The sequence below is a fragment of the Salmo salar genome, chromosome 12 (assembly GCF_965601325.2).
Source record: "Salmo salar chromosome 12, fSalSal1, whole genome shotgun sequence".
NCBI lineage: Eukaryota > Metazoa > Chordata > Actinopteri > Salmoniformes > Salmonidae > Salmo > Salmo salar.
The window spans coordinates 1,712,464-1,738,566 of record NC_138302.1 but is presented as its reverse complement, the minus strand read 5'-3'; the positions used below and the strand labels follow the sequence as shown (position 1 = coordinate 1,738,566).

General features: G+C 47.3%; 1 protein-coding gene across 2 annotated transcripts in view; it reads left to right on the top strand.

Moving 5' to 3' along the window:
- The window catches only part of LOC106594745 (sodium/mannose cotransporter SLC5A10), a 516,766-nt gene that overhangs the window by 49,796 nt on the left and 440,867 nt on the right, over positions 1-26,103 (top strand). For both annotated transcript variants that reach the window (XM_045690472.2, XM_045690471.2), the window contains exons 4-8: positions 17,252-17,311; positions 17,841-17,945; positions 18,344-18,449; positions 20,854-20,934; positions 21,120-21,184. In XM_045690472.2, the coding sequence (XP_045546428.2) occupies positions 17,252-17,311; positions 17,841-17,945; positions 18,344-18,449; positions 20,854-20,934; positions 21,120-21,184 (417 nt within the window). The remainder of the gene's footprint in view (positions 1-17,251; positions 17,312-17,840; positions 17,946-18,343; positions 18,450-20,853; positions 20,935-21,119; positions 21,185-26,103) is intronic.

The window sequence follows — 26,103 nt, the reverse complement described above, 5'->3', positions numbered from 1 at the left end:
CAGACAGAGCAACATAGGACCAGCAGCACGCAGACAGACAGAGCAACATAGGACCAGCAGCATGCAGACAGACAAACAGACAGTCAGACAGAGCAACATAGGACAAGCAGCATGCAGACAGACAGAGCAACATAGGACCAGCAGCACGCAAACAGACAGACAGTCATACAGAGCAACATAGGACCAGCAGCATGCAGACAGACAGAGCAGCATAGGACCAGCAGCATGAAGACAGACAGAGCAGCATAGGACCAGCAGCATGCAGACAGACAGAGCAACATAGGACCAGCAGCATGCAGACAGACAAACAGACAGTCAGACAGAGCAACATAGGACAAGCAGCATGCAGACAGACAGAGCAGCATAGGACCAGCAGCATGAAGACAGGCAGAGCAGCATAGGACCAGCAGCATGCAGACAGACAGAGCAGCATAGGACAGACAGACAGAGCAACATAGGATGCACAGACAGACAGACAGAGCAACATAGGACACGCAGACAGACAGACAGAGCAACATAGGAAACACAGACAGACAGACAGAGCAACATAGGATATGCAGACAGACAGACAGACAGAGCAACATAGGACACGCAGCACGCAGACAGACAGAGCAACATAGGACCAGCAGCACGCAGACAGACAGAGCAACATAGGACAGACAGACAGAGCAAAATAGGACACACAGACAGACAGACAGAGCAACATAGGACACCCAGACAGACAGACAGAGCAACATAGGAAACACAGATAGACAGACAGACAGAGCAACATAGGACATGCAGACAGACAGACAGACAGAGCAACATAGGACACGCAGAAAGACAGACAGACAGACAGAGCAACATAGAACACGCAGCACGCAGACAGACAGAGCAACATAGAACAGACAGACAGACAGACAGAGCAACATAGGACCAGCAGCACGCAGACAGACAGAGCAACATAGAACAGACAGACAGACAGAGCAACATAGGACCAGCAGCACGCAGACAGACAGAGCAACATAGGACCAGCAGCACGCAGACAGACAGAGCAACATAGGACCAGCAGCATGCAGACAGACAGAGCAACATAGGACCAGCAGCACGCAGACAGACAGAGCAACATAGGACCAGCAGCATGCAGACAGACAAACAGACAGTCAGACAGAGCAACATAGGACAAGCAGCATGCAGACAGACAGAGCAACATAGGACCAGCAGCACGCAAACAGACAGACAGTCATACAGAGCAACATAGGACCAGCAGCATGCAGACAGACAGAGCAGCATAGGACCAGCAGCATGAAGACAGACAGAGCAGCATAGGACCAGCAGCATGCAGACAGACAGAGCAACATAGGACCAGCAGCATGCAGACAGACAAACAGACAGTCAGACAGAGCAACATAGGACAAGCAGCATGCAGACAGACAGAGCAGCATAGGACCAGCAGCATGAAGACAGGCAGAGCAGCATAGGACCAGCAGCATGCAGACAGACAGAGCAGCATAGGACCAGCAGACAGACAGAGCAACGTAGGACTAGCAGCACGCAGACAGACAGAGCAACATAGGACAGACAGACAGAGCAACATAGGACACACAGACAGACAGACAGAGCAACATAGGACACGCAGACAGAGCAACATAGGACCAGCAGCACGCAGACAGACAGAGCAACATAGGACCAGCAGCATGCAGACAGACAGAGCAACATAGGACCAGCAGCACGCAGACAGACAGAGCAACATAGGACCAGCAGCATGCAGACAGACAGAGCAACATAGGAACAGCAGCACGCAGACAGACAGAGCAACATAGGACAGATAGACAGACAGAGCAACATAGGACCAGCAGCACGCAGACAGACAGAGCAACATAGGACCAGCAGCACGCAGACAGACAGAGCAACATAGGACTAGCAGCATGCAGACAGACAGACAAAAAGTCAGAGCAACATAGAACCAGCAGCATGCAGACAGACAGAGCAGCATAGGACCAGCAGCTTGCAAACAGACAGAGCAACATAGGACCAACAGCACGCAGACAGACAGAGCAACATAGGACAGACAGACAGAGCAACATAGGACACACAGACAGACAGACAGAGCAACATAGGACACGCAGACAGACAGACAGAGCAACATAGGAAACACAGACAGACAGACAGAGCAACATAGGATATGCAGACAGACAGACAGAGGAACATAGGACCAGCAGCACGCAGACAGACAGAGCAACATAGGACACGCAGCACGCAGACAGACAGAGCAACATAGGACCATCAGCACGCAGACAGACAGAGCAACATAGGACAGACAGACAGAGCAACATAGGACACCCAGACAGACAGACAGAGCAACATAGGAAACACAGATAGACAGACAGACAGAGCAACATAGGACATGCAGACAGACAGACAGACAGAGCAACATAGGACACGCAGACAGACAGACAGACAGACAGAGCAACATAGAACACGCAGCACGCAGACAGACAGAGCAACATAGAACAGACAGACAGACAGACAGAGCAACATAGGACCAGCAGCACGCAGACAGACAGAGCAACATAGAACAGACAGACAGACAGAGCAACATAGGACCAGCAGCACGCAGACAGACAGAGCAACATAGGACCAGCAGCACGCAGACAGACAGAGCAACATAGGACCAGCAGCATGCAGACAGACAGAGCAACATAGGACCAGCAGCACGCAGACAGACAGAGCAACATAGGACCAGCAGCATGCAGACAGACAGAGCAACATAGGAACAGCAGCACGCAGACAGACAGAGCAACATAGGACAGATAGACAGACAGAGCAACATAGGACCAGCAGCACGCAGACAGACAGAGCAACATAGGACCAGCAGCACGCAGACAGACAGAGCAACATAGGACTAGCAGCATGCAGACAGACAGACAAAAAGTCAGAGCAACATAGAACCAGCAGCATGCAGACAGACAGAGCAGCATAGGACCAGCAGCTTGCAAACAGACAGAGCAACATAGGACCAACAGCACGCAGACAGACAGAGCAACATAGGACAGACAGACAGAGCAACATAGGACACACAGACAGACAGACAGAGCAACATAGGACACGCAGACAGACAGACAGAGCAACATAGGAAACACAGACAGACAGACAGAGCAACATAGGATATGCAGACAGACAGACAGAGGAACATAGGACCAGCAGCACGCAGACAGACAGAGCAACATAGGACACGCAGCACGCAGACAGACAGAGCAACATAGGACCATCAGCACGCAGACAGACAGAGCAACATAGGACAGACAGACAGAGCAACATAGGACACCCAGACAGACAGACAGAGCAACATAGGAAACACAGATAGACAGACAGACAGAGCAACATAGGACATGCAGACAGACAGACAGACAGAGCAACATAGGACACGCAGACAGACAGACAGACAGACAGAGCAACATAGAACACGCAGCACGCAGACAGACAGAGCAACATAGAACAGACAGACAGACAGACAGAGCAACATAGGACCAGCAGCACGCAGACAGACAGAGCAACATAGAACAGACAGACAGACAGAGCAACATAGGACCAGCAGCACGCAGACAGACAGAGCAACATAGGACCAGCAGCACGCAGACAGACAGAGCAACATAGGACCAGCAGCATGCAGACAGACAGAGCAACATAGGACCAGCAGCACGCAGACAGACAGAGCAACATAGGACCAGCAGCATGCAGACAGACAGAGCAACATAGGAACAGCAGCACGCAGACAGACAGAGCAACATAGGACAGATAGACAGACAGAGCAACATAGGACCAGCAGCACGCAGACAGACAGAGCAACATAGGACCAGCAGCACGCAGACAGACAGAGCAACATAGGACTAGCAGCATGCAGACAGACAGACAAAAAGTCAGAGCAACATAGAACCAGCAGCATGCAGACAGACAGAGCAGCATAGGACCAGCAGCTTGCAAACAGACAGAGCAACATAGGACCAACAGCACGCAGACAGACAGAGCAACATAGGACAGACAGACAGAGCAACATAGGACACACAGACAGACAGACAGAGCAACATAGGACACGCAGACAGACAGACAGAGCAACATAGGAAACACAGACAGACAGACAGAGCAACATAGGATATGCAGACAGACAGACAGAGGAACATAGGACCAGCAGCACGCAGACAGACAGAGCAACATAGGACACGCAGCACGCAGACAGACAGAGCAACATAGGACCAGCAGCACGCAGACAGACAGAGCAACATAGGACAGACAGACAGAGCAACATAGGACACCCAGACAGACAGACAGAGCAACATAGGAAACACAGATAGACAGACAGACAGAGCAACATAGGACATGCAGACAGACAGACAGACAGAGCAACATAGGACACGCAGACAGACAGACAGACAGACAGAGCAACATAGAACACGCAGCACGCAGACAGACAGAGCAACATAGAACAGACAGACAGACAGACAGAGCAACATAGGACCAGCAGCACGCAGACAGACAGAGCAACATAGAACAGACAGACAGACAGAGCAACATAGGACCAGCAGCACGCAGACAGACAGAGCAACATAGGACCAGCAGCACGAAGACAGACAGAGCAACATAGGACCAGCAGCATGCAGACAGACAGAGCAACATAGGACCAGCAGCACGCAGACAGACAGAGCAACATAGGACCAGCAGCATGCAGACAGACAAACAGACAGTCAGACAGAGCAACATAGGACAAGCAGCATGCAGACAGACAGAGCAACATAGGACCAGCAGCACGCAAACAGACAGACAGTCATACAGAGCAACATAGGACCAGCAGCATGCAGACAGACAGAGCAGCATAGGACCAGCAGCATGAAGACAGACGGACCAGCAGCATGCAGACAGACAGAGCAGCATCGGACCAGCAGACAGACAGAGCAACGTAGGACACGCAGCACGCAGACAGACAGAGCAACATAGGACAGACAGACAGAGCAACATAGGACACACAGACAGACAGACAGAGCAACATAGGACACGCAGACAGACAGACAGAGCAACATAGGACCAGCAGCATGCAGACATACAGAGCAACATAGGACCAGCAGCATGCAGACAGACAAACAGACAGTCAGACAGAGCAACATAGGTCAGGCAGCATGCAGACAGACAGAGCAGCATAGGACCAGCAGCATGCAGACAGACAGAGCAGCATAGGACCAGCAGCATGCAGACAGACAGAGCAGCATAAGACCAGCAGACAGACAGAGCAACGTAGGACCAGCAGCACGCAGACAGACAGAGCAACATAGGACAGATAGACATAGCAACATAGGACACACAGAGAGACAGACAGAGCAACATAAGGACATGCAGACAGACAGACAGAGCAACATAGGAAACACTGACAGACAGACAGAGCACCATCGGACAGACAGACAGACAGAGCAACATAGGACACTCAGACAGACAGACAGACAGACAGACAGACCAAAATAGAACACGCAGCACGCAGACAGACAGAGCAACATAGGACAAGCAGCACGCAGACAGACAGAGCAACACAGGACAGATAGACAGACAGACAGAGCAACATAGGACCAGCAGCACGCAGACAGACAGAGCAACATAGGACCAGCAGCAAGCAGACAGACAGAGCAACATAGGACCAGCAGCACGCAGACAGATAGAGCAACATAGGACCAGCAGCATGCAGACGGACAGTCAGACAGAGCAAAATAGGACAAGCATCATGCAGACAGACAGAGCAACATAGGACCAGCAGCATGCAGACTGACAGACAGTCAGAGCAACATAGAACCAGCAGCATGCAGACAGACAGAGCAGCATAGGACCAGCAGCTTGCAAACAGACAGAGCAGCATAGGACCAGCAGACAGACAAAGCAGCATAGGACCAGCAGCATGCAGACAGACAGAGCAACATAGGACCAGCAGCATACAGACAGACAGAGCAAAATAGGACCAGCAGAACGCAGACAGACAGAGCAACATAGGACCAGCAGCATGCAGACAGACAGAGCAACATAGGACCAGCAGCATGCAGACAGACAGAGGAACATAGGACCAGCAGCACGCAGACAGACAGAGAAACATAGGACACGCATAATGCAGACAGACAGAGCAACATAGGACCAGCAGCATCCAGACAGACAGAGCAACATAGGACCAGCAGCATGCAGACAGACAGAGCAACATAGGACCAGAAAGCACGCAGACAGACTGAGCAACATAGGACATGCAGACAGACAGAGCAACTTAGGACAGACAGACAGACAGACAGACAGACAGAGCAACATAGGACCAGCAGCATGCAGACAGACAGAGCAAAATAGGACCAGCAGCACGCAGACAGACAGAGCAACATAGGACCAGCAGCATGCAGACAGACAGAGCAACATAGCACCAACAGCACGCAGACAGACAGAGCAACATAAGACACGCAGACAGACAGACAGAGCAACATAGAACACGCAGCACGCAGACAGACAGAGCAACATAGGACCAGCAGCACGCAGACAGACAGAGTAACATAGGACCAGCAGCACGCAGACAGACAGAGCAACATAGGACCAGCAGCATGCAGACAGACAGAGCAACATAGGACCAGCAGCATGCAGACAGACAGACAGACAGTCAGACAGAGCAACATAGGACACGCAGACAGACAGACAGACAGACAGACAGACAGAGCAATATAGGACCAGCAGCATGCAGACAGACAGACAGACAGTCAGACAGAGCAACATAGGACACGCAGACAGACAGACAGACAGACAGACAGACAGACAGACAGACAGACAGACAGACAGAGCAATATAGGACCAGCAGCATGCAGACAGACAGAGCAACATAGGACCAGCAGCATGCAGACAGACAGAGCAAATTAGGACATGCAGACAAACAGACAGAGCAACATAGGACACGCAGACAGACAGACAGACAGAGCAACATAGGACACACAGACAGACAGACAGACAGACAGACAGACAGACAGACAGACAGAGCAACATGGGACACGTAGACAGACAGAGCAACATAGGACACGCAGACAGACAGACAGAGCAACATAGGACACGCAGCACGCAGACAGACAGAGCAACATGGGACCAGCGCACGCAGACAGACAGAGCAACATAGGACCAGCAGCATGCAGACAGACAGAGCAACATAGGACCAGCAGCATGCAGACAGACAGATCAGCATGCAGACAGACAGATCAACATAGGACCTGCAGCATGCAGACAGACAGAGCAACATAGGACCAGCAGCACGCAGACAGACAGAGCAACATCGGACCAGCAGCATGCAGACAGACAGACAGACAGACAGACAGACAGACAGACAGACAGACAGACAGACAGACAGACAGAGCAGAGCATAGGAAACACAGACAGACAGACAGAGCAACATAGGACATGCAGACAGACAGAGCAACATAGGACACGCAGACAGACAGACAAAGCAACATAGGACACGCAGACAGACAGACAGAGCAACATAGGACATGCAGACAGACAGAGCAACATAGGACACGCAGACAGACAGACAGAGCAACATAGGACACGCAGCACGCAGACAGACAGAGCAACATAGGACCAGCAGCATGCAGACAGACAGATCAGCATGCAGACAGACAGATCAACATAGGAAACACAGACAGACAGACAGAGCAACATAGGATATGCAGACAGACAGACAGACAGAGCAACATAGGACACGCAGCACGCAGACAGACAGAGCAACATAGGACCAGCAGCACGCAGACAGACAGAGCAACATAGGACAGACAGACAGAGCAAAATAGGACACACAGACAGACAGACAGAGCAACATAGGACACCCAGACAGACAGACAGAGCAACATAGGAAACACAGATAGACAGACAGACAGAGCAACATAGGACATGCAGACAGACAGACAGACAGAGCAACATAGGACACGCAGAAAGACAGACAGACAGACAGAGCAACATAGAACACGCAGCACGCAGACAGACAGAGCAACATAGAACAGACAGACAGACAGACAGAGCAACATAGGACCAGCAGCACGCAGACAGACAGAGCAACATAGAACAGACAGACAGACAGAGCAACATAGGACCAGCAGCACGCAGACAGACAGAGCAACATAGGACCAGCAGCACGCAGACAGACAGAGCAACATAGGACCAGCAGCATGCAGACAGACAGAGCAACATAGGACCAGCAGCACGCAGACAGACAGAGCAACATAGGACCAGCAGCATGCAGACAGACAAACAGACAGTCAGACAGAGCAACATAGGACAAGCAGCATGCAGACAGACAGAGCAACATAGGACCAGCAGCACGCAAACAGACAGACAGTCATACAGAGCAACATAGGACCAGCAGCATGCAGACAGACAGAGCAGCATAGGACCAGCAGCATGAAGACAGACAGAGCAGCATAGGACCAGCAGCATGCAGACAGACAGAGCAACATAGGACCAGCAGCATGCAGACAGACAAACAGACAGTCAGACAGAGCAACATAGGACAAGCAGCATGCAGACAGACAGAGCAGCATAGGACCAGCAGCATGAAGACAGGCAGAGCAGCATAGGACCAGCAGCATGCAGACAGACAGAGCAGCATAGGACCAGCAGACAGACAGAGCAACGTAGGACTAGCAGCACGCAGACAGACAGAGCAACATAGGACAGACAGACAGAGCAACATAGGACACACAGACAGACAGACAGAGCAACATAGGACACGCAGACAGAGCAACATAGGACCAGCAGCACGCAGACAGACAGAGCAACATAGGACCAGCAGCATGCAGACAGACAGAGCAACATAGGACCAGCAGCACGCAGACAGACAGAGCAACATAGGACCAGCAGCATGCAGACAGACAGAGCAACATAGGAACAGCAGCACGCAGACAGACAGAGCAACATAGGACAGATAGACAGACAGAGCAACATAGGACCAGCAGCACGCAGACAGACAGAGCAACATAGGACCAGCAGCACGCAGACAGACAGAGCAACATAGGACTAGCAGCATGCAGACAGACAGACAAAAAGTCAGAGCAACATAGAACCAGCAGCATGCAGACCGACAGAGCAGCATAGGACCAGCAGCTTGCAAACAGACAGAGCAACATAGGACCAACAGCACGCAGACAGACAGAGCAACATAGGACAGACAGACAGAGCAACATAGGACACACAGACAGACAGACAGAGCAACATAGGACACGCAGACAGACAGACAGAGCAACATAGGAAACACAGACAGACAGACAGAGCAACATAGGATATGCAGACAGACAGACAGAGGAACATAGGACCAGCAGCACGCAGACAGACAGAGCAACATAGGACACGCAGCACGCAGACAGACAGAGCAACATAGGACCAGCAGCACGCAGACAGACAGAGCAACATAGGACAGACAGACAGAGCAACATAGGACACCCAGACAGACAGACAGAGCAACATAGGAAACACAGATAGACAGACAGACAGACAGAGCAACATAGGACATGCAGACAGACAGACAGACAGAGCAACATAGGACACGCAGACAGACAGACAGACAGACAGAGCAACATAGAACACGCAGCACGCAGACAGACAGAGCAACATAGAACAGACAGACAGACAGACAGAGCAACATAGGACCAGCAGCACGCAGACAGACAGAGCAACATAGAACAGACAGACAGACAGAGCAACATAGGACCAGCAGCACGCAGACAGACAGAGCAACATAGGACCAGCAGCACGCAGACAGACAGAGCAACATAGGACCAGCAGCATGCAGACAGACAGAGCAACATAGGACCAGCAGCACGCAGACAGACAGAGCAACATAGGACCAGCAGCATGCAGACAGACAGAGCAACATAGGAACAGCAGCACGCAGACAGACAGAGCAACATAGGACAGATAGACAGACAGAGCAACATAGGACCAGCAGCACGCAGACAGACAGAGCAACATAGGACCAGCAGCACGCAGACAGACAGAGCAACATAGGACTAGCAGCATGCAGACAGACAGACAAAAAGTCAGAGCAACATAGAACCAGCAGCATGCAGACAGACAGAGCAGCATAGGACCAGCAGCTTGCAAACAGACAGAGCAACATAGGACCAACAGCACGCAGACAGACAGAGCAACATAGGACAGACAGACAGAGCAACATAGGACACACAGACAGACAGACAGAGCAACATAGGACACGCAGACAGACAGACAGAGCAACATAGGAAACACAGACAGACAGACAGAGCAACATAGGATATGCAGACAGACAGACAGAGGAACATAGGACCAGCAGCACGCAGACAGACAGAGCAACATAGGACACGCAGCACGCAGACAGACAGAGCAACATAGGACCAGCAGCACGCAGACAGACAGAGCAACATAGGACAGACAGACAGAGCAACATAGGACACCCAGACAGACAGACAGAGCAACATAGGAAACACAGATAGACAGACAGACAGAGCAACATAGGACATGCAGACAGACAGACAGACAGAGCAACATAGGACACGCAGACAGACAGACAGACAGACAGAGCAACATAGAACACGCAGCACGCAGACAGACAGAGCAACATAGAACAGACAGACAGACAGACAGAGCAACATAGGACCAGCAGCACGCAGACAGACAGAGCAACATAGAACAGACAGACAGACAGAGCAACATAGGACCAGCAGCACGCAGACAGACAGAGCAACATAGGACCAGCAGCACGCAGACAGACAGAGCAACATAGGACCAGCAGCATGCAGACAGACAGAGCAACATAGGACCAGCAGCACGCAGACAGACAGAGCAACATAGGACCAGCAGCATGCAGACAGACAAACAGACAGTCAGACAGAGCAACATAGGACAAGCAGCATGCAGACAGACAGAGCAACATAGGACCAGCAGCACGCAAACAGACAGACAGTCATACAGAGCAACATAGGACCAGCAGCATGCAGACAGACAGAGCAGCATAGGACCAGCAGCATGAAGACAGACGGACCAGCAGCATGCAGACAGACAGAGCAGCATCGGACCAGCAGACAGACAGAGCAACGTAGGACACGCAGCACGCAGACAGACAGAGCAACATAGGACAGACAGACAGAGCAACATAGGACACACAGACAGACAGACAGAGCAACATAGGACACGCAGACAGACAGACAGAGCAACATAGGACCAGCAGCATGCAGACATACAGAGCAACATAGGACCAGCAGCATGCAGACAGACAAACAGACAGTCAGACAGAGCAACATAGGACTCAGGCAGCATGCAGACAGACAGAGCAGCATAGGACCAGCAGCATGCAGACAGACAGAGCAGCATAGGACCAGCAGCATGCAGACAGACAGAGCAGCATAAGACCAGCAGACAGACAGAGCAACGTAGGACCAGCAGCACGCAGACAGACAGAGCAACATAGGACAGATAGACATAGCAACATAGGACACACAGAGAGACAGACAGAGCAACATAAGGACATGCAGACAGACAGACAGAGCAACATAGGAAACACTGACAGACAGACAGAGCACCATCGGACAGACAGACAGACAGAGCAACATAGGACACTCAGACAGACAGACAGACAGACAGACAGACAGACAGACAGACGCAAAATAGAACACGCAGCACGCAGACAGACAGAGCAACATAGGACAAGCAGCACGCAGACAGACAGAGCAACACAGGACAGATAGACAGACAGACAGAGCAACATAGGACCAGCAGCACGCAGACAGACAGAGCAACATAGGACCAGCAGCAAGCAGACAGACAGAGCAACATAGGACCAGCAGCACGCAGACAGATAGAGCAACATAGGACCAGCAGCATGCAGACGGACAGTCAGACAGAGCAAAATAGGACAAGCATCATGCAGACAGACAGAGCAACATAGGACCAGCAGCATGCAGACTGACAGACAGTCAGAGCAACATAGAACCAGCAGCATGCAGACAGACAGAGCAGCATAGGACCAGCAGCTTGCAAACAGACAGAGCAGCATAGGACAAGCAGACAGACAAAGCAGCATAGGACCAGCTGCATGCAGACAGACAGAGCAACATAGGACCAGCAGCATACAGACAGACAGAGCAAAATAGGACCAGCAGAACGCAGACAGACAGAGCAACATAGGACCAGCAGCATGCAGACAGACAGAGCAACATAGGACCAGCAGCATGCAGACAGACAGAGCAACATAGGACCAGCAGCACACAGACAGACAGAGGAACATAGGACCAGCAGCACGCAGACAGACAGAGAAACATAGGACACGCATAATGCAGACAGACAGAGCAACATAGGACCAGCAGCATCCAGACAGACAGAGCAACATAGGACCAGCAGCATGCAGACAGACAGAGCAACATAGGACCAGAAAGCACGCAGACAGACTGAGCAACATAGGACATGCAGACAGACAGAGCAACTTAGGACAGACAGACAGACAGACAGACAGACAGAGCAACATAGGACCAGCAGCATGCAGACAGACAGAGCAAAATAGGACCAGCAGCACGCAGACAGACAGAGCAACATAGGACCAGCAGCATGCAGACAGACAGAGCAACATAGCACCAACAGCACGCAGACAGACAGAGCAACATAAGACACGCAGACAGACAGACAGAGCAACATAGAACACGCAGCACGCAGACAGACAGAGCAACATAGGACCAGCAGCACGCAGACAGACAGAGTAACATAGGACCAGCAGCACGCAGACAGACAGAGCAACATAGGACCAGCAGCATGCAGACAGACAGAGCAACATAGGACCAGCAGCATGCAGACAGACAGACAGACAGTCAGACAGAGCAACATAGGACACGCAGACAGACAGACAGACAGACAGACAGAGCAATATAGGACCAGCAGCATGCAGACAGACAGAGCAACATAGGACCAGCAGCATGCAGACAGACAGACAGACAGTCAGACAGAGCAACATAGGACACGCAGACAGACAGACAGACAGACAGACAGACAGACAGACAGACAGACAGACAGACAGACAGAGCAATATAGGACCAGCAGCATGCAGACAGACAGAGCAACATAGGACCAGCAGCATGCAGACAGACAGAGCAAATTAGGACATGCAGACAGACAGACAGAGCAACATAGGACACGCAGACAGACAGACAGACAGAGCAACATAGGACACACAGACAGACAGACAGACAGACAGACAGACAGAGCAACATGGGACACGTAGACAGACAGAGCAACATAGGACACGCAGACAGACAGACAGAGCAACATAGGACACGCAGCACGCAGACAGACAGAGCAACATGGGACCAGCGCACGCAGACAGACAGAGCAACATAGGACCAGCAGCATGCAGACAGACAGAGCAACATAGGACCAGCAGCATGCAGACAGACAGATCAGCATGCAGACAGACAGATCAACATAGGACCTGCAGCATGCAGACAGACAGAGCAACATAGGACCAGCAGCACGCAGACAGACAGAGCAACATCGGACCAGCAGCATGCAGACAGACAGACAGACAGACAGACAGACAGACAGACAGACAGACAGACAGACAGACAGACAGACAGACAGACAGACAGAGCAACATAGGAAACACAGACAGACAGACAGAGCAACATAGGACATGCAGACAGACAGAGCAACATAGGACACGCAGACAGACAGACAAAGCAACATAGGACACGCAGACAGACAGAGCAACATAGGACACGCAGACAGACAGACAGAGCAACATAGGACACGCAGCACGCAGACAGACAGAGCAACATAGGACCAGCAGCATGCAGACAGACAGATCAGCATGCAGACAGACAGATCAACATAGGACCTGCAGCATGCAGACAGACAGAGCAACATAGGACCAGCAGCACGCAGACAGACAGAGCAACATCGGACCAGCAAAATGCAGACAGACAGACAGACAGACAGACAGACAGACAGACAGACAGAGCAACATAGGACAGACAGACAGAGCAACATAGGACACGCAGACAGACAGACAGACAGAGCAACATAGGACACGCAGACAGACAGACAGAGCAACATAGAACACGCAGCACGCAGATAGACAGAGCAACATAGGACCAGCAGCACGCAGACAGACAGAGCAACATAGGACCAGCAGCATGCAGACAGACAGAGTAACATAGGACCAGCAGCATGCAGACAGACAGAGCAACATAGGACCAGCAGCATGCAGACAGACAGACAGACAGACAGACAGACAGAGTAACATAGGACCAGCAGCACGCAGACAGACAGAGCAACATAGGACATGCAGACAGACAGAGCAACTTAGGACAGACAGACAGACAGACAGAGCAACATAGGACCAGCAGCATGCAGACAGACAGAGCAAAATAGGACCAGCAGCACGCAGACAGACAGAGCAACATAGGACCAGCAGCATGCAGACAGACAGAGCAACATAGCACCAACAGCACGCAGACAGACAGAGCAACATAAGACACGCAGACAGACAGACAGAGCAACATAGAACACGCAGCACGCAGACAGACAGAGCAACATAGGACCAGCAGCACGCAGACAGACAGAGTAACATAGGACCAGCAGCACGCAGACAGACAGAGCAACATAGGACCAGCAGCATGCAGACAGACAGAGCAACATAGGACCAGCAGCATGCAGACAGACAGACAGACAGTCAGACAGAGCAACATAGGACACGCAGACAGACAGACAGACAGACAGACAGACAGACAGACAGACAGACAGACAGACAGACAGACAGAGCAATATAGGACCAGCAGCATGCAGACAGACAGACAGACAGTCAGACAGAGCAACATAGGACACGCAGACAGACAGACAGACAGACAGACAGACAGACAGACAGACAGAGCAATATAGGACCAGCAGCATGCAGACAGACAGAGCAACATAGGACCAGCAGCATGCAGACAGACAGAGCAAATTAGGACATGCAGACAGACAGACAGAGCAACATAGGACACGCAGACAGACAGACAGACAGAGCAACATAGGACACACAGACAGACAGACAGACAGACAGACAGACAGACAGACAGACAGACGGCAACATGGGACACGCAGACAGACAGAGCAACATAGGACACGCAGACAGACAGACAGAGCAACATAGGACACGCAGCATGCAGACAGACAGAGCAACATGGGACCAGCGCACGCAGACAGACAGAGCAACATAGGACCAGCAGCATGCAGACAGACAGAGCAACATAGGACCAGCAGCATGCAGACAGACAGATCAGCATGCAGACAGACAGATCAACATAGGACCTGCAGCATGCAGACAGACAGAGCAACATAGGACCAGCAGCACGCAGACAGACAGAGCAACATCGGACCAGCAGCATGCAGACAGACAGACAGACAGACAGACAGACAGACAGACAGACAGACAGACAGACAGACAGAGCAACATAGGAAACACAGACAGACAGACAGAGCAACATAGGACATGCAGACAGACAGAGCAACATAGGACACGCAGACAGACAGACAAAGCAACATAGGACACGCAGACAGACAGAGCAACATAGGACACGCAGACAGACAGACAGAGCAACATAGGACACGCAGCACGCAGACAGACAGAGCAACATAGGACCAGCAGCATGCAGACAGACAGATCAGCATGCAGACAGACAGATCAACATAGGACCTGCAGCATGCAGACAGACAGAGCAACATAGGACCAGCAGCACGCAGACAGACAGAGCAACATCGGACCAGCAGCATGCAGACAGACAGACAGACAGACAGACAGACAGACAGACAGACAGACAGAGCAACATAGGACAGACAGACAGAGCAACATAGGACACGCAGACAGACAGACAGACAGAGCAACATAGGACACGCAGACAGACAGACAGAGCAACATAGAACACGCAGCACGCAGATAGACAGAGCAACATAGGACCAGCAGCACGCAGACAGACAGAGCAACATAGGACCAGCAGCATGCAGACAGACAGAGTAACATAGGACCAGCAGCATGCAGACAGACAGAGCAACATAGGACCAGCAGCATGCAGACAGACAGACAGACAGACAGACAGACAGACAGACAGACAGACAGACAGAGTAACATAGGACCAGCAGCACGCAGACAGACAGAGCAACATAGGACCAGCAGCATGCAGACAGACAGACAGACAGACAGACAGACAGACAGACAGACAGACAGACAGACAGACAGAGCAACATAGGACCAGCAGCACGCAGACAGACAGACAGACAGACAGACAGACAGACAGACAGACAGACAGACAGACAGACAGACAGACAGACAGACAGACCGACCGACCTCTGGTTCAGTAACATCAGCTGTCCTCTCTGTGAACAACTTGAGTCACTGAGTGACTCATTGAGTTACTGAGTAATTTACCGTTCAATAGTTCAAGGTCACTTACAAAATGTCTTTGTTTTTGAAAGAAAAGCACATTTTTTTAGTCCGACGGGTCGGTGTTCCAATGCTAGCTGTGCTAGCTGTGTTAGCTGTGTTAGCTTTGCTAGCTGTGTTAACTGTGCTAGCTGTGTTAGCTGTGTTAGCTGTGTTAACTGTGCTAATCCAAGTTTATGGTTTTAAAAAAGGGCAGAATTAAAGGCAGATCATAACTGTAGGTGCTGAACTCTCTGTGTCATTTTAAAGCGATAGTCGTTTTGTCGTCTCTCTGGTTTTGAGATGTAACAAATGTCTGGTTGAATTTATTCTGCCGCTGTGTCTAGTAGTAGTACCATCAACAGACAGCAGGGGGCAGTAGAACCTGTCTTCACAGTGGAAAGGCAGATACAGTGGATTCAGATCCCTTGACTTGTCTCTACCTTCAGGTCTGTGTATCACAGTGGATTCAGATCCCTTGACTTGTTGTCTCTACCTTCAGGTCTTTGTATCACAGTGGAAAGGCAGATACAGTGGATTCAGATCCCTTGACTTGTTGTCTCTACCTTCAGGTCTGTGTATCACAGTGGATTCATATCCATTGACTTGTTGTCTGTCTCTACCTTCAGGTCTTTGTATCACAGTGGAAAGGCAGATACAGTGGATTCGTGAAACAGACAGCAGGGGGCAGTAGAACCAGCTGGTTATTGTACAATACTCTCACAGTCTCTCTCTCCCCCTCCCTCTCTCTCTCTCTCCTCTCGCTCTCTCTCTGTCTCACTCTCTCTCTCTCCCCCCCTCTCTCTCCCCCAGGCCACCTATGTGTTGCTGGCATTGGCTTGGGTGTTTGTACCTGTCTATGTGTCTTCAGGGGTGAGTACACACACACACACACGACACACACACACACACACACACGACACACACACACACACACACACACGACACACACACACACACACACACACACACACACACACACACACACACACACACACACACACACACACACACACACCCCCCGTCAGAGTGTTTACCTGCGCCCTGTCCTGCATGTTGCAGCAGGTTGTAGAATATCTCAGCTCCTCCCTGGACATTCCTCTGTTGGGCGTCAAACTGTGTGTTTATTCCAGATCTCCTAAACAGACTGTGTTTGTTCCAGATCTCCTAAACAGACTGTGTTTGTTCCAGATCTCATAAACAGACTGTGTTTGTTCCAGATCTCCTAAACAGACTGTGTGTTTGTTCCAGATCTCCTAAACAGACTGTGTGTTTGTTCCAGATCTCCTAAACAGACTGTGTTTGTTCCAGATCTCCTAAACAGACTGTGTGTTTGTTCCAGATCTCCTAAACAGACTGTGTTTGTTCCAGATCTCCTAACCAGACTGTGTTTTTATTCCAGATCGTCACCATGCCGGAGTACCTGGGTCGTCGGTTCGGAGGAGAGAGGATTAGAACGTACCTGTCTGTTCTCTCTCTGATGCTGTCTGTCTTCACCAAGATATCAGTAGGATATACTGCCCTGTCTGTCTCTCTCTGATGCTGTCTGTCTCTCTCTCTCTCTGATGCTGTCTGTCTCTCTCTCTCTCTGATGCTGTCTGTCTCTCTCTCTCTCTGATGCTGTCTGTCTCTCTCTCTCTCTGATGCTGTCTGTCTCTCTCTCTCTGATGCTGTCTGTCTGGACTGTCTCAGAGGTCAGAACACAATTACTATGACAACGGATGACCTGATTTCTCTATTTTTTGCTCTCTCCTCCCTCCCCCCTCTCCTCTCTCCTCCCTCCCTCCCCCCTCTCTCCCCCTCCTCTCTCTCTATCCTGCCTCCCTCCCCCTCCCCTCTCTCTCCTCCCTTCCCTCCTCTCTCTCTCTCCTCCCTTCCCTCCTCTCTCTCCTCTCCCTCCATCAGACAGACCTGTATTCAGGGGCGTTGTTTGTCCAGGTGTGTTTAGGATGGAACCTGTACCTTTCTACTGTTCTGATGCTGGTGGTCACTGCCCTCTACACTATAGCAGGTACAGATCTATACACTATATTCTATACTATATTCTACTATCCCTCCTCTCCCTCTACACTATAGCAGGTACAGATCTATACACTATATTCTATACTATATTCTACTATCCCTCCTCTCCCTCCACACTATAGCAGGTACAGATCTATACACTATATTCTATACTATATTCTACTATCCCTCCTCTCCAACCACACTATAACAGGTACAGAGATCTATATACTATATTCTATACTATATTCTATACTATATTCTACTATCCCTCCTCTCCCTCTACAGTATAGCAGGTACAGAGATCTATGTACTATATTCTATACTATATTCTATACTATATTCTACTATCCCTCTTCTCCCTCTACACTATAGCAGGTACAGATCTATACACTATATTCTATACTATATTCTACTATCCCTCCTCTCCCTCTACACTATAGCAGGTACAGATCTATACACTATATTCTAAACTATATTCTATACTATATTATATACTATATTCTACTATCCCTCCTCTCCCTCTACACTATTGCAGGTACAGAGATCTATACACTATATTCTATACTATATTCTACTATCCCTCCTCTCCCTCTACAGTATAGCAGGTACAGAGATCTATACACTATATTCTATACTAAATTGTACTATCCCTCCTCTCCCTCTACACTATAGCAGGTACAGATCTATACACTATATTCTATACTATATTCTACTATCCCTCCTCTCCCTCTACACTATAGCAGGTACAGAGATCTATATACTATATTCTATACTATATTCTACTATCCCTCCTCTCCCTCTACACTATAGCAGGTACAGAGATCTATACACTATATTCTACACTATATTCTATACTATATTCTACTATCCCTCCTCTCCCTCTACACTATAGCAGGTACAGATCTATACACTATATTCTATACTATATTCTACTATCCCTCCTCGCCCTCTACACTATAGCAGGTACAGATCTATATAGTATATGCTATACTATATTCTACTATCCCTCCTCTCCCTCTACACTATAGCAGGTAAAGAGATCTATACACTATATTCTATACTATATTCTATACTATATTCTACTATCCCTCCTCTCCCTCTACACTATAGCAGGTACAGATCTATACACTATATTCTATACTATATTCTACTATCCCTCCTCTCCCTCTACACTATAGCAGGTACAGAGATCTATATACTATATTCTATACTATATTCTACTATCCCTCCTCTCCCTCTACACTATAGCAGGTACAGAGATCTATACACTATATTCTACACTATATTCTATACTATATTCTACTATCCCTCCTCTCCCTCTACACTATAGCAGGTACAGATCTATACACTATATTCTATACTATATTCTACTATCCCTCCTCGCCCTCTACACTATAGCAGGTACAGATCTATATAGTATATGCTATACTATATTCTACTATCCCTCCTCTCCCTCTACACTATAGCAGGTAAAGAGATCTATACACTATATTCTATACTATATTCTATACTATATTCTACTATCCCTCCTCTCCCTCTACACTATAGCAGGTACAGATCTATACACTATTTTCTATACTATATTCTACTATCCCTTCTCTCCCTCTACACTATAGCAGGTACAGATCTATACACTATATTCTATACTATATTCTACTATCCCTACTCTCCCTCTACACTATAGCAGGTAAAGAGATCTATACACTATATTCTATACTATATTCTGTACTATATTCTACTCTCCCTCTACACTATAGCAGGTACAGATCTATACTATCTTCTACTATCCCTCCTCTCCCTCTACACTATAGCAGGTACAGAGATCTATACACTATATTCTATAATATATTCTACTATCCCTCCTCTCCCTCTACACTATAGCAGGTACAGATCTATACACTATATTCTATACTATATTCTACTATCCCTCCTCTCCCTCTACACTATAGCAGGTACAGAGATCTATATACTATATTCTATACTATATTCAATACTATATTCTACTATCCCTCCTCTCCCTCTACACTATAGCAGGTACAGAGATCTATACACTATATTCTATACTATATTCTACTATCCCTCCTCTTCCTCTACACTATAGCAGGTACAGATCTATACACTATATTCTATACTATATTCTACTATCCCTACTCTCCCTCTACACTATAGCAGGTACAGAGATCTATATACTATATTCTATACTATATTCTATACTATATTCTACTATCCCTCCTCTCCCTCTACACTATAGCAGGTACAGATCTATACACAATTTTCTATACTATATTCTACTATCCCTCCTCTCCCTCTACACTATAGCAGGTACAGAGATCTATACACTATATTCTATACTATGTTCTATATGATATATTCTACAAGCCTTAGTTCCCTCCATCTCTCGTCTTCATCAGGTGGTCTGGCTGCTGTCATCTATACAGACACTCTGCAGACCTTCGTCATGATTATAGGAGCGATCATCCTCACCATCACAGGTACACACACACACACCACACACACACACACTATCATTCTCACCATCACCCTAACTTCACTAGCTTCCCCTCTCTCTCCAACTCTCTGTCTCTCTCTCTCTGTCTATATCTCTCTCTCTCTGTCTCTCTGTCTCTGTCTCTCTCTCTCTGTCTCTCTCTCTCTCTGTCTCTCTCTCTCCATCCAGCCTTCAACAAGATTGGAGGCTACAGTAACTTGGAGAGAGTTTACCAGGCAGCCATCCCTTCTAAGGTGAGTCAACAGCAACTTTCACTATCATCTGTAGTAATAATGTTATTATTATCATAGTTATTAATGTTATTATTATCATAGTTATTAATGGTATTATTATCATAGTTATTAATGGTATTATTATCATAGTTATTAATGTAATTATTATCATAGTTAATGTTATTATTATCGTAGTTAAAGTTATTATTATCATAGTTAATGTTATCATAGTTATTAATGTAATTATTATCATAGTTATTAATGTAATTATTATCATAGTTATTAATGTTGTTATTATTACATTTACATTTAAGTCATTTAGCAGACGCTCTTATCCAATTAACCTTATACTGGTCAGGACGTGACAGCGACTTACAAAATGGTGCATTCACCTTATGATATCCAGTGGAACAACCACTTTACAATAGTGCATCTAAATCTTTTAAGGGGGGGGGGGGGGGGTTAGAAGGATTACTTTATCCTATCCTAGGTATTCCTTAAAGAGGTGGGGTTTCAGGTGTCTCCGGAAGGTGGTGATTGACTCCGCTGTCCTGGCGTCGTGAGGGAGCTTGTTCCACCATTGGGGTGCCAGAGCAGCGAACAGTTTTGACTGGGCTGAGCGGGAACTGTGCTTCCTCAGAGGTAGGGGGGCCAGCAGGCCAGTGGTGGATGAACGCAGTGCCCTTGTTTGGGTGTAGGGCCTGATCAGAGCCTGAAGGTATGGAGGTGCTGTTCCCTTCACAGCTCCGTAGGCAATCACCATGGTCTTGTAGCGGATGCGAGCTTCAACTGGAAGCCAGTGGAGAGAGCGGAGGAGCGGGGTGACGTGAGAGAACTTGGGAAGGTTGAACACCAGACGGGCTGCGGCGTTCTGGATGAGTTGTAGGGGTTTAATGGCACAGGCAGGGAGCCCAGCCAACAGCGAGTTGCAGTAATCCAGACGGGAGATGACAAGTGCCTGGATTAGGACCTGCGCCGCTTCCTGTGTGAGGCAGGGTCGTACTCTGCAAATGTTGTAGAGCATGAACCTACAGGATCGGGTCACCGCCTTGATGTTAGTGGAGAACGACAGGGTGTTGTCCAGGATCACGCCAAGGTTCTTAGCACTCTGGGAGGAGGACACAAGGGAGTTGTCAACCGTGATGGCGAGATCATGGAACGGGCAGTCCTTCCCCGGGAGGAAGAGCAGCTCCGTCTTGCCGAGGTTCAGCTTGAGCTGGTGATCCGTCATCCACACTGATATGTCTGACAGACATGCAGAGATGCGATTCGCCGCCTGGTTATCAGAAGGGGGAAAGGAGAAGATTAATTGTGTGTCGTCTGCATAGCAATGATAGGAGAGACCATGTGAGGATATGACAGAGCCAAGTGACTTGGTGTATAGCGAGAATAGGAGAGGGCCTAGAACAGAGCCCTGGGGGACACCAGTGGTGAGAGCGCATGGTGCGGAGACAGATTCTCGCCACGCCACCTGGTAGAAGCGACCTGTCAGGTAGGACGCAATCCAAGCGTGGGCCGCGCCGGAGATGCCCAACTCGGAGAGGGTGGAGAGGAGGATCTGATGGTTCACAGTATCAAAGGCAGCAGGTCTAGAAGGATGAGAGCAGAGGAGAGAGAGTTAGCTTTAGCAGTGCGGAGAGCCTCCGTGACACAGAGAAGAGCAGTCTCAGTTGAATGCCCAGTCTTGAAACCTGACTGATTAGGATCAAGAAGGTCATTCTGAGAGAGATAGCAGGAGAGCTGGCCAAGGACGGCACGTTCAAGAGTTTTGGAGAGAAAAGAAAGAAGGGATACTGGTCTGTAGTTGTTGACATCGGAGGGATCGAGTGTAGGTTTTTTCAGAAGGGGTAGCAACTGTCGCTCTCTTGAAGACGGAAGGGACGTAGCCAGCGGTCAAGGATGAGTTGATGAGCGAGGTGAGGAAGGGGAGAAGGTCTCCGGAAATGGTCTGGAGAAGAGAGGAGGGGATAGGGTCAAGTGGGCAGGATGTTGGGCGGCCGGCCGTCACAAGACGCGAGATTTCATCTGGAGAGAGAGGGGAGAAAGAGGTCAAAGCACAGGGTAGGGCAGTGTGAGCAGGACCAGCGGTGTCGTTTGACTTAGCAAACGAGGATCGGATATCGTCAACCTTCTTTTCAAAATGGTTGACGAAGTCATCCGCAGAGAGGGAGGAGGGGGGGGGGGGGGAGGAGGATTCAGGAGGGAGGAGAAGGTAGCAAAGAGCTTCCTAGGGTTAGAGGCAGATGCTTGGAATTTAGAGTGGTAGAAAGTGGCTTTAGCAGCAGAGACAGAAGAGGAGAATGTAGAGAGGAGTGAGTGAAAGGATGCCAGGTCCACAGGGAGGCGAGTTTTCCTCTATTTCCGCTCGGCTGCCCGGAGCCTTGTTCTGTGAGCTCGTAGTGAGTCGTCGAGCCACGGAGCAAGAGGGGAGGACCGAGCCGGCCTGGAGGATAGGGGACAGAGAAAATCAAAGGATGCAGAAAGGGAGGAGAGGAGGGTTAAGGAGGCAGAATCAGGAGATAGGTTGGAGAAGGTTTGAGCAGAGGGAAGAGATGATAGGATGGAAGAGGAGAGAGTAGCGGGAGAGAGAGAGCGAAGGTTGGGACGGCGCAATACCATCCGAGTAGGGGCAGAGTGAGAAGTGTTGGATGAGAGCAAGAGGGAAAAGGATACAAGGTAGTGGTCGGAGATTTGGAGGGGAGTTGCAATGAGATTAGTGGAAGAACAGCATCTAGTAAAGATGAGGTCAAGCGTATTGCCTGCCTTGTGAGTAGGGGGGGAAGGTGAGAGGGTGAGGTCAAAAGAGGAGAGGAGTGGAAAGAAGGAGGCAGAGAGGAATGAGTCAAAGGTAGACGTGGGGAGGTTAAAGTCACCCAGAACTGTGAGAGGTGAGCCATCCTCAGGAAAGGAACTTATCAAGGCGTCAAGCTCATTGATGAACTCTCCAAGGGAACCTGGAGGGCGATAAATGATAAGGATGTTAAGCTTGAAAGGGCTGGTAACTGTGACAGCATGGAATTCAAATGAGGAGATAGACAGATGGGTCAGGGGAGAAAGAGAGAATGTCCACTTGGGAGAGATGAGGATTCCAGTGCCACCACCCCGCTGGCTCGATGCTCTAGGGGTATGCGAGAACACGTGGGCAGACGAAGAGAGAGCAGTAGGAGTAGCAGTGTTATCATAGTTATTAATGTTATTATTATCATAGTTATTAATGTTACTCATAATGTTATTATTATCATAGTTATTAATGTTATTAATGTTATTATCATAGTTGTTAATGTAACTCAATGTTGTTATTAATATAGTTATTAATGTTATTTTTATCGTAGTTATTAATGTTGTTATTATCATAGTTATTAATGTTACTCATAATGTTATTATTATCATAGTTATTAATGTTATTATTATTATCATAGTTATTAATGTTATTATCATAATTGTTAATGTTATTATTATCATAGTTATTAATATCAATGTTATTATTATCATAGTTATTAATGTTTTTATAATATAGTTATTAATGTTGATATTATCATAGTTATTAATGTTTTATTACCATAGTTAGCAATGTCGTTATTACCATAGTTATTAATGTTATTATTATCGTAGTTAATGTTATTATTTTCGTAGTTATTAATGTTATTATTATCGTTATTATTATCGTAGTTATTAATGTTATTATTATCGTAGTTGTTATTGTTATTATTATCGTAGTTAGCAATGTTATTATTATCGTAGTTAGCAATGTTATTATTATCGTAGTTATTAATGTTATTATTATCGTAGTTATTAATGTTATTATTATCGTAGTTAGCAATGCTATTATTACCGTAGTTAGCAATGTTATTATTATCGTAGTTATTAATGTTATTATTATCGTAGTTATTAATGTTATTATTATCATAGTTAATGTTATTATTATTATCATAGTTATTAATGTTATTATCATAATTGTTAATGTTATTATTATCATAGTTATTAATGTAACTCATAATGTTATTATTATCATAGTTATTAATGTTGTTTTTGTCATAGTTGTTAATCTTACTCATAATGTTATTATTATTATCATAGTTATTAATGTTATTATCATAATTGTTAATGTTATTATTATCATAGTTATTAATGTAACTCATAATGTTATTATTATCATAGTTATTAATGTTATTATTATCACAGTTATTAATGTTATTATCGTAGGTTTTAATGTTATTATTATCATAGTTATTAATGTTTTTATAATCATAGTTATTAATGTTGTTATTATCATAGCTATTAATGTTATTATTATCATAGTTAAATGTTATTATCAGTTATTAATGTTGCTATTATTATAGTTATTGATGTTATTATTATCGTAGGTATTCATGTTATTATTATCATAGTTATTGTTATTATCATAGTTATTAATGTTATTATTATCATAATTAATGTTCTTATTACATAGTTAATGTTATTATCTGTAGTAATAGTATAATAACAGTAGTAGGACTATATCAGTAGTAATAGTACTATAGTAGTAATAGTATTATAATAGTAGGACTATATCAGTAGTAATAGTACTATAGTAGTAATAGTATTATAATAGTAGTAGTGGTATTATCAGTAGTAATTTTATTATAATAGTAGTAATGTTATTATCAGTTTTAATAGTATTATAATAGTAGTAATGTTATTATCAGTATTATAGCAGTAGTAGTACTATAGCAGTAATGTTATTATCAGTATTATAGCAGTAGTAGTACTATAGCAGTAGTAACAGTAGTGATGTTATTATCAGAATTATAATAGTAGTAGTACTATAGCAGTAGTAACAGTATTATAATAGTAGTAGTAACAGTAGTAATGTTATTATCAGTAATATAATATTAGTAGAACTATAGCAGTAGTAACAGTATTATAATATTAGTAGTACTATAGCAATAGTAATAGTAATA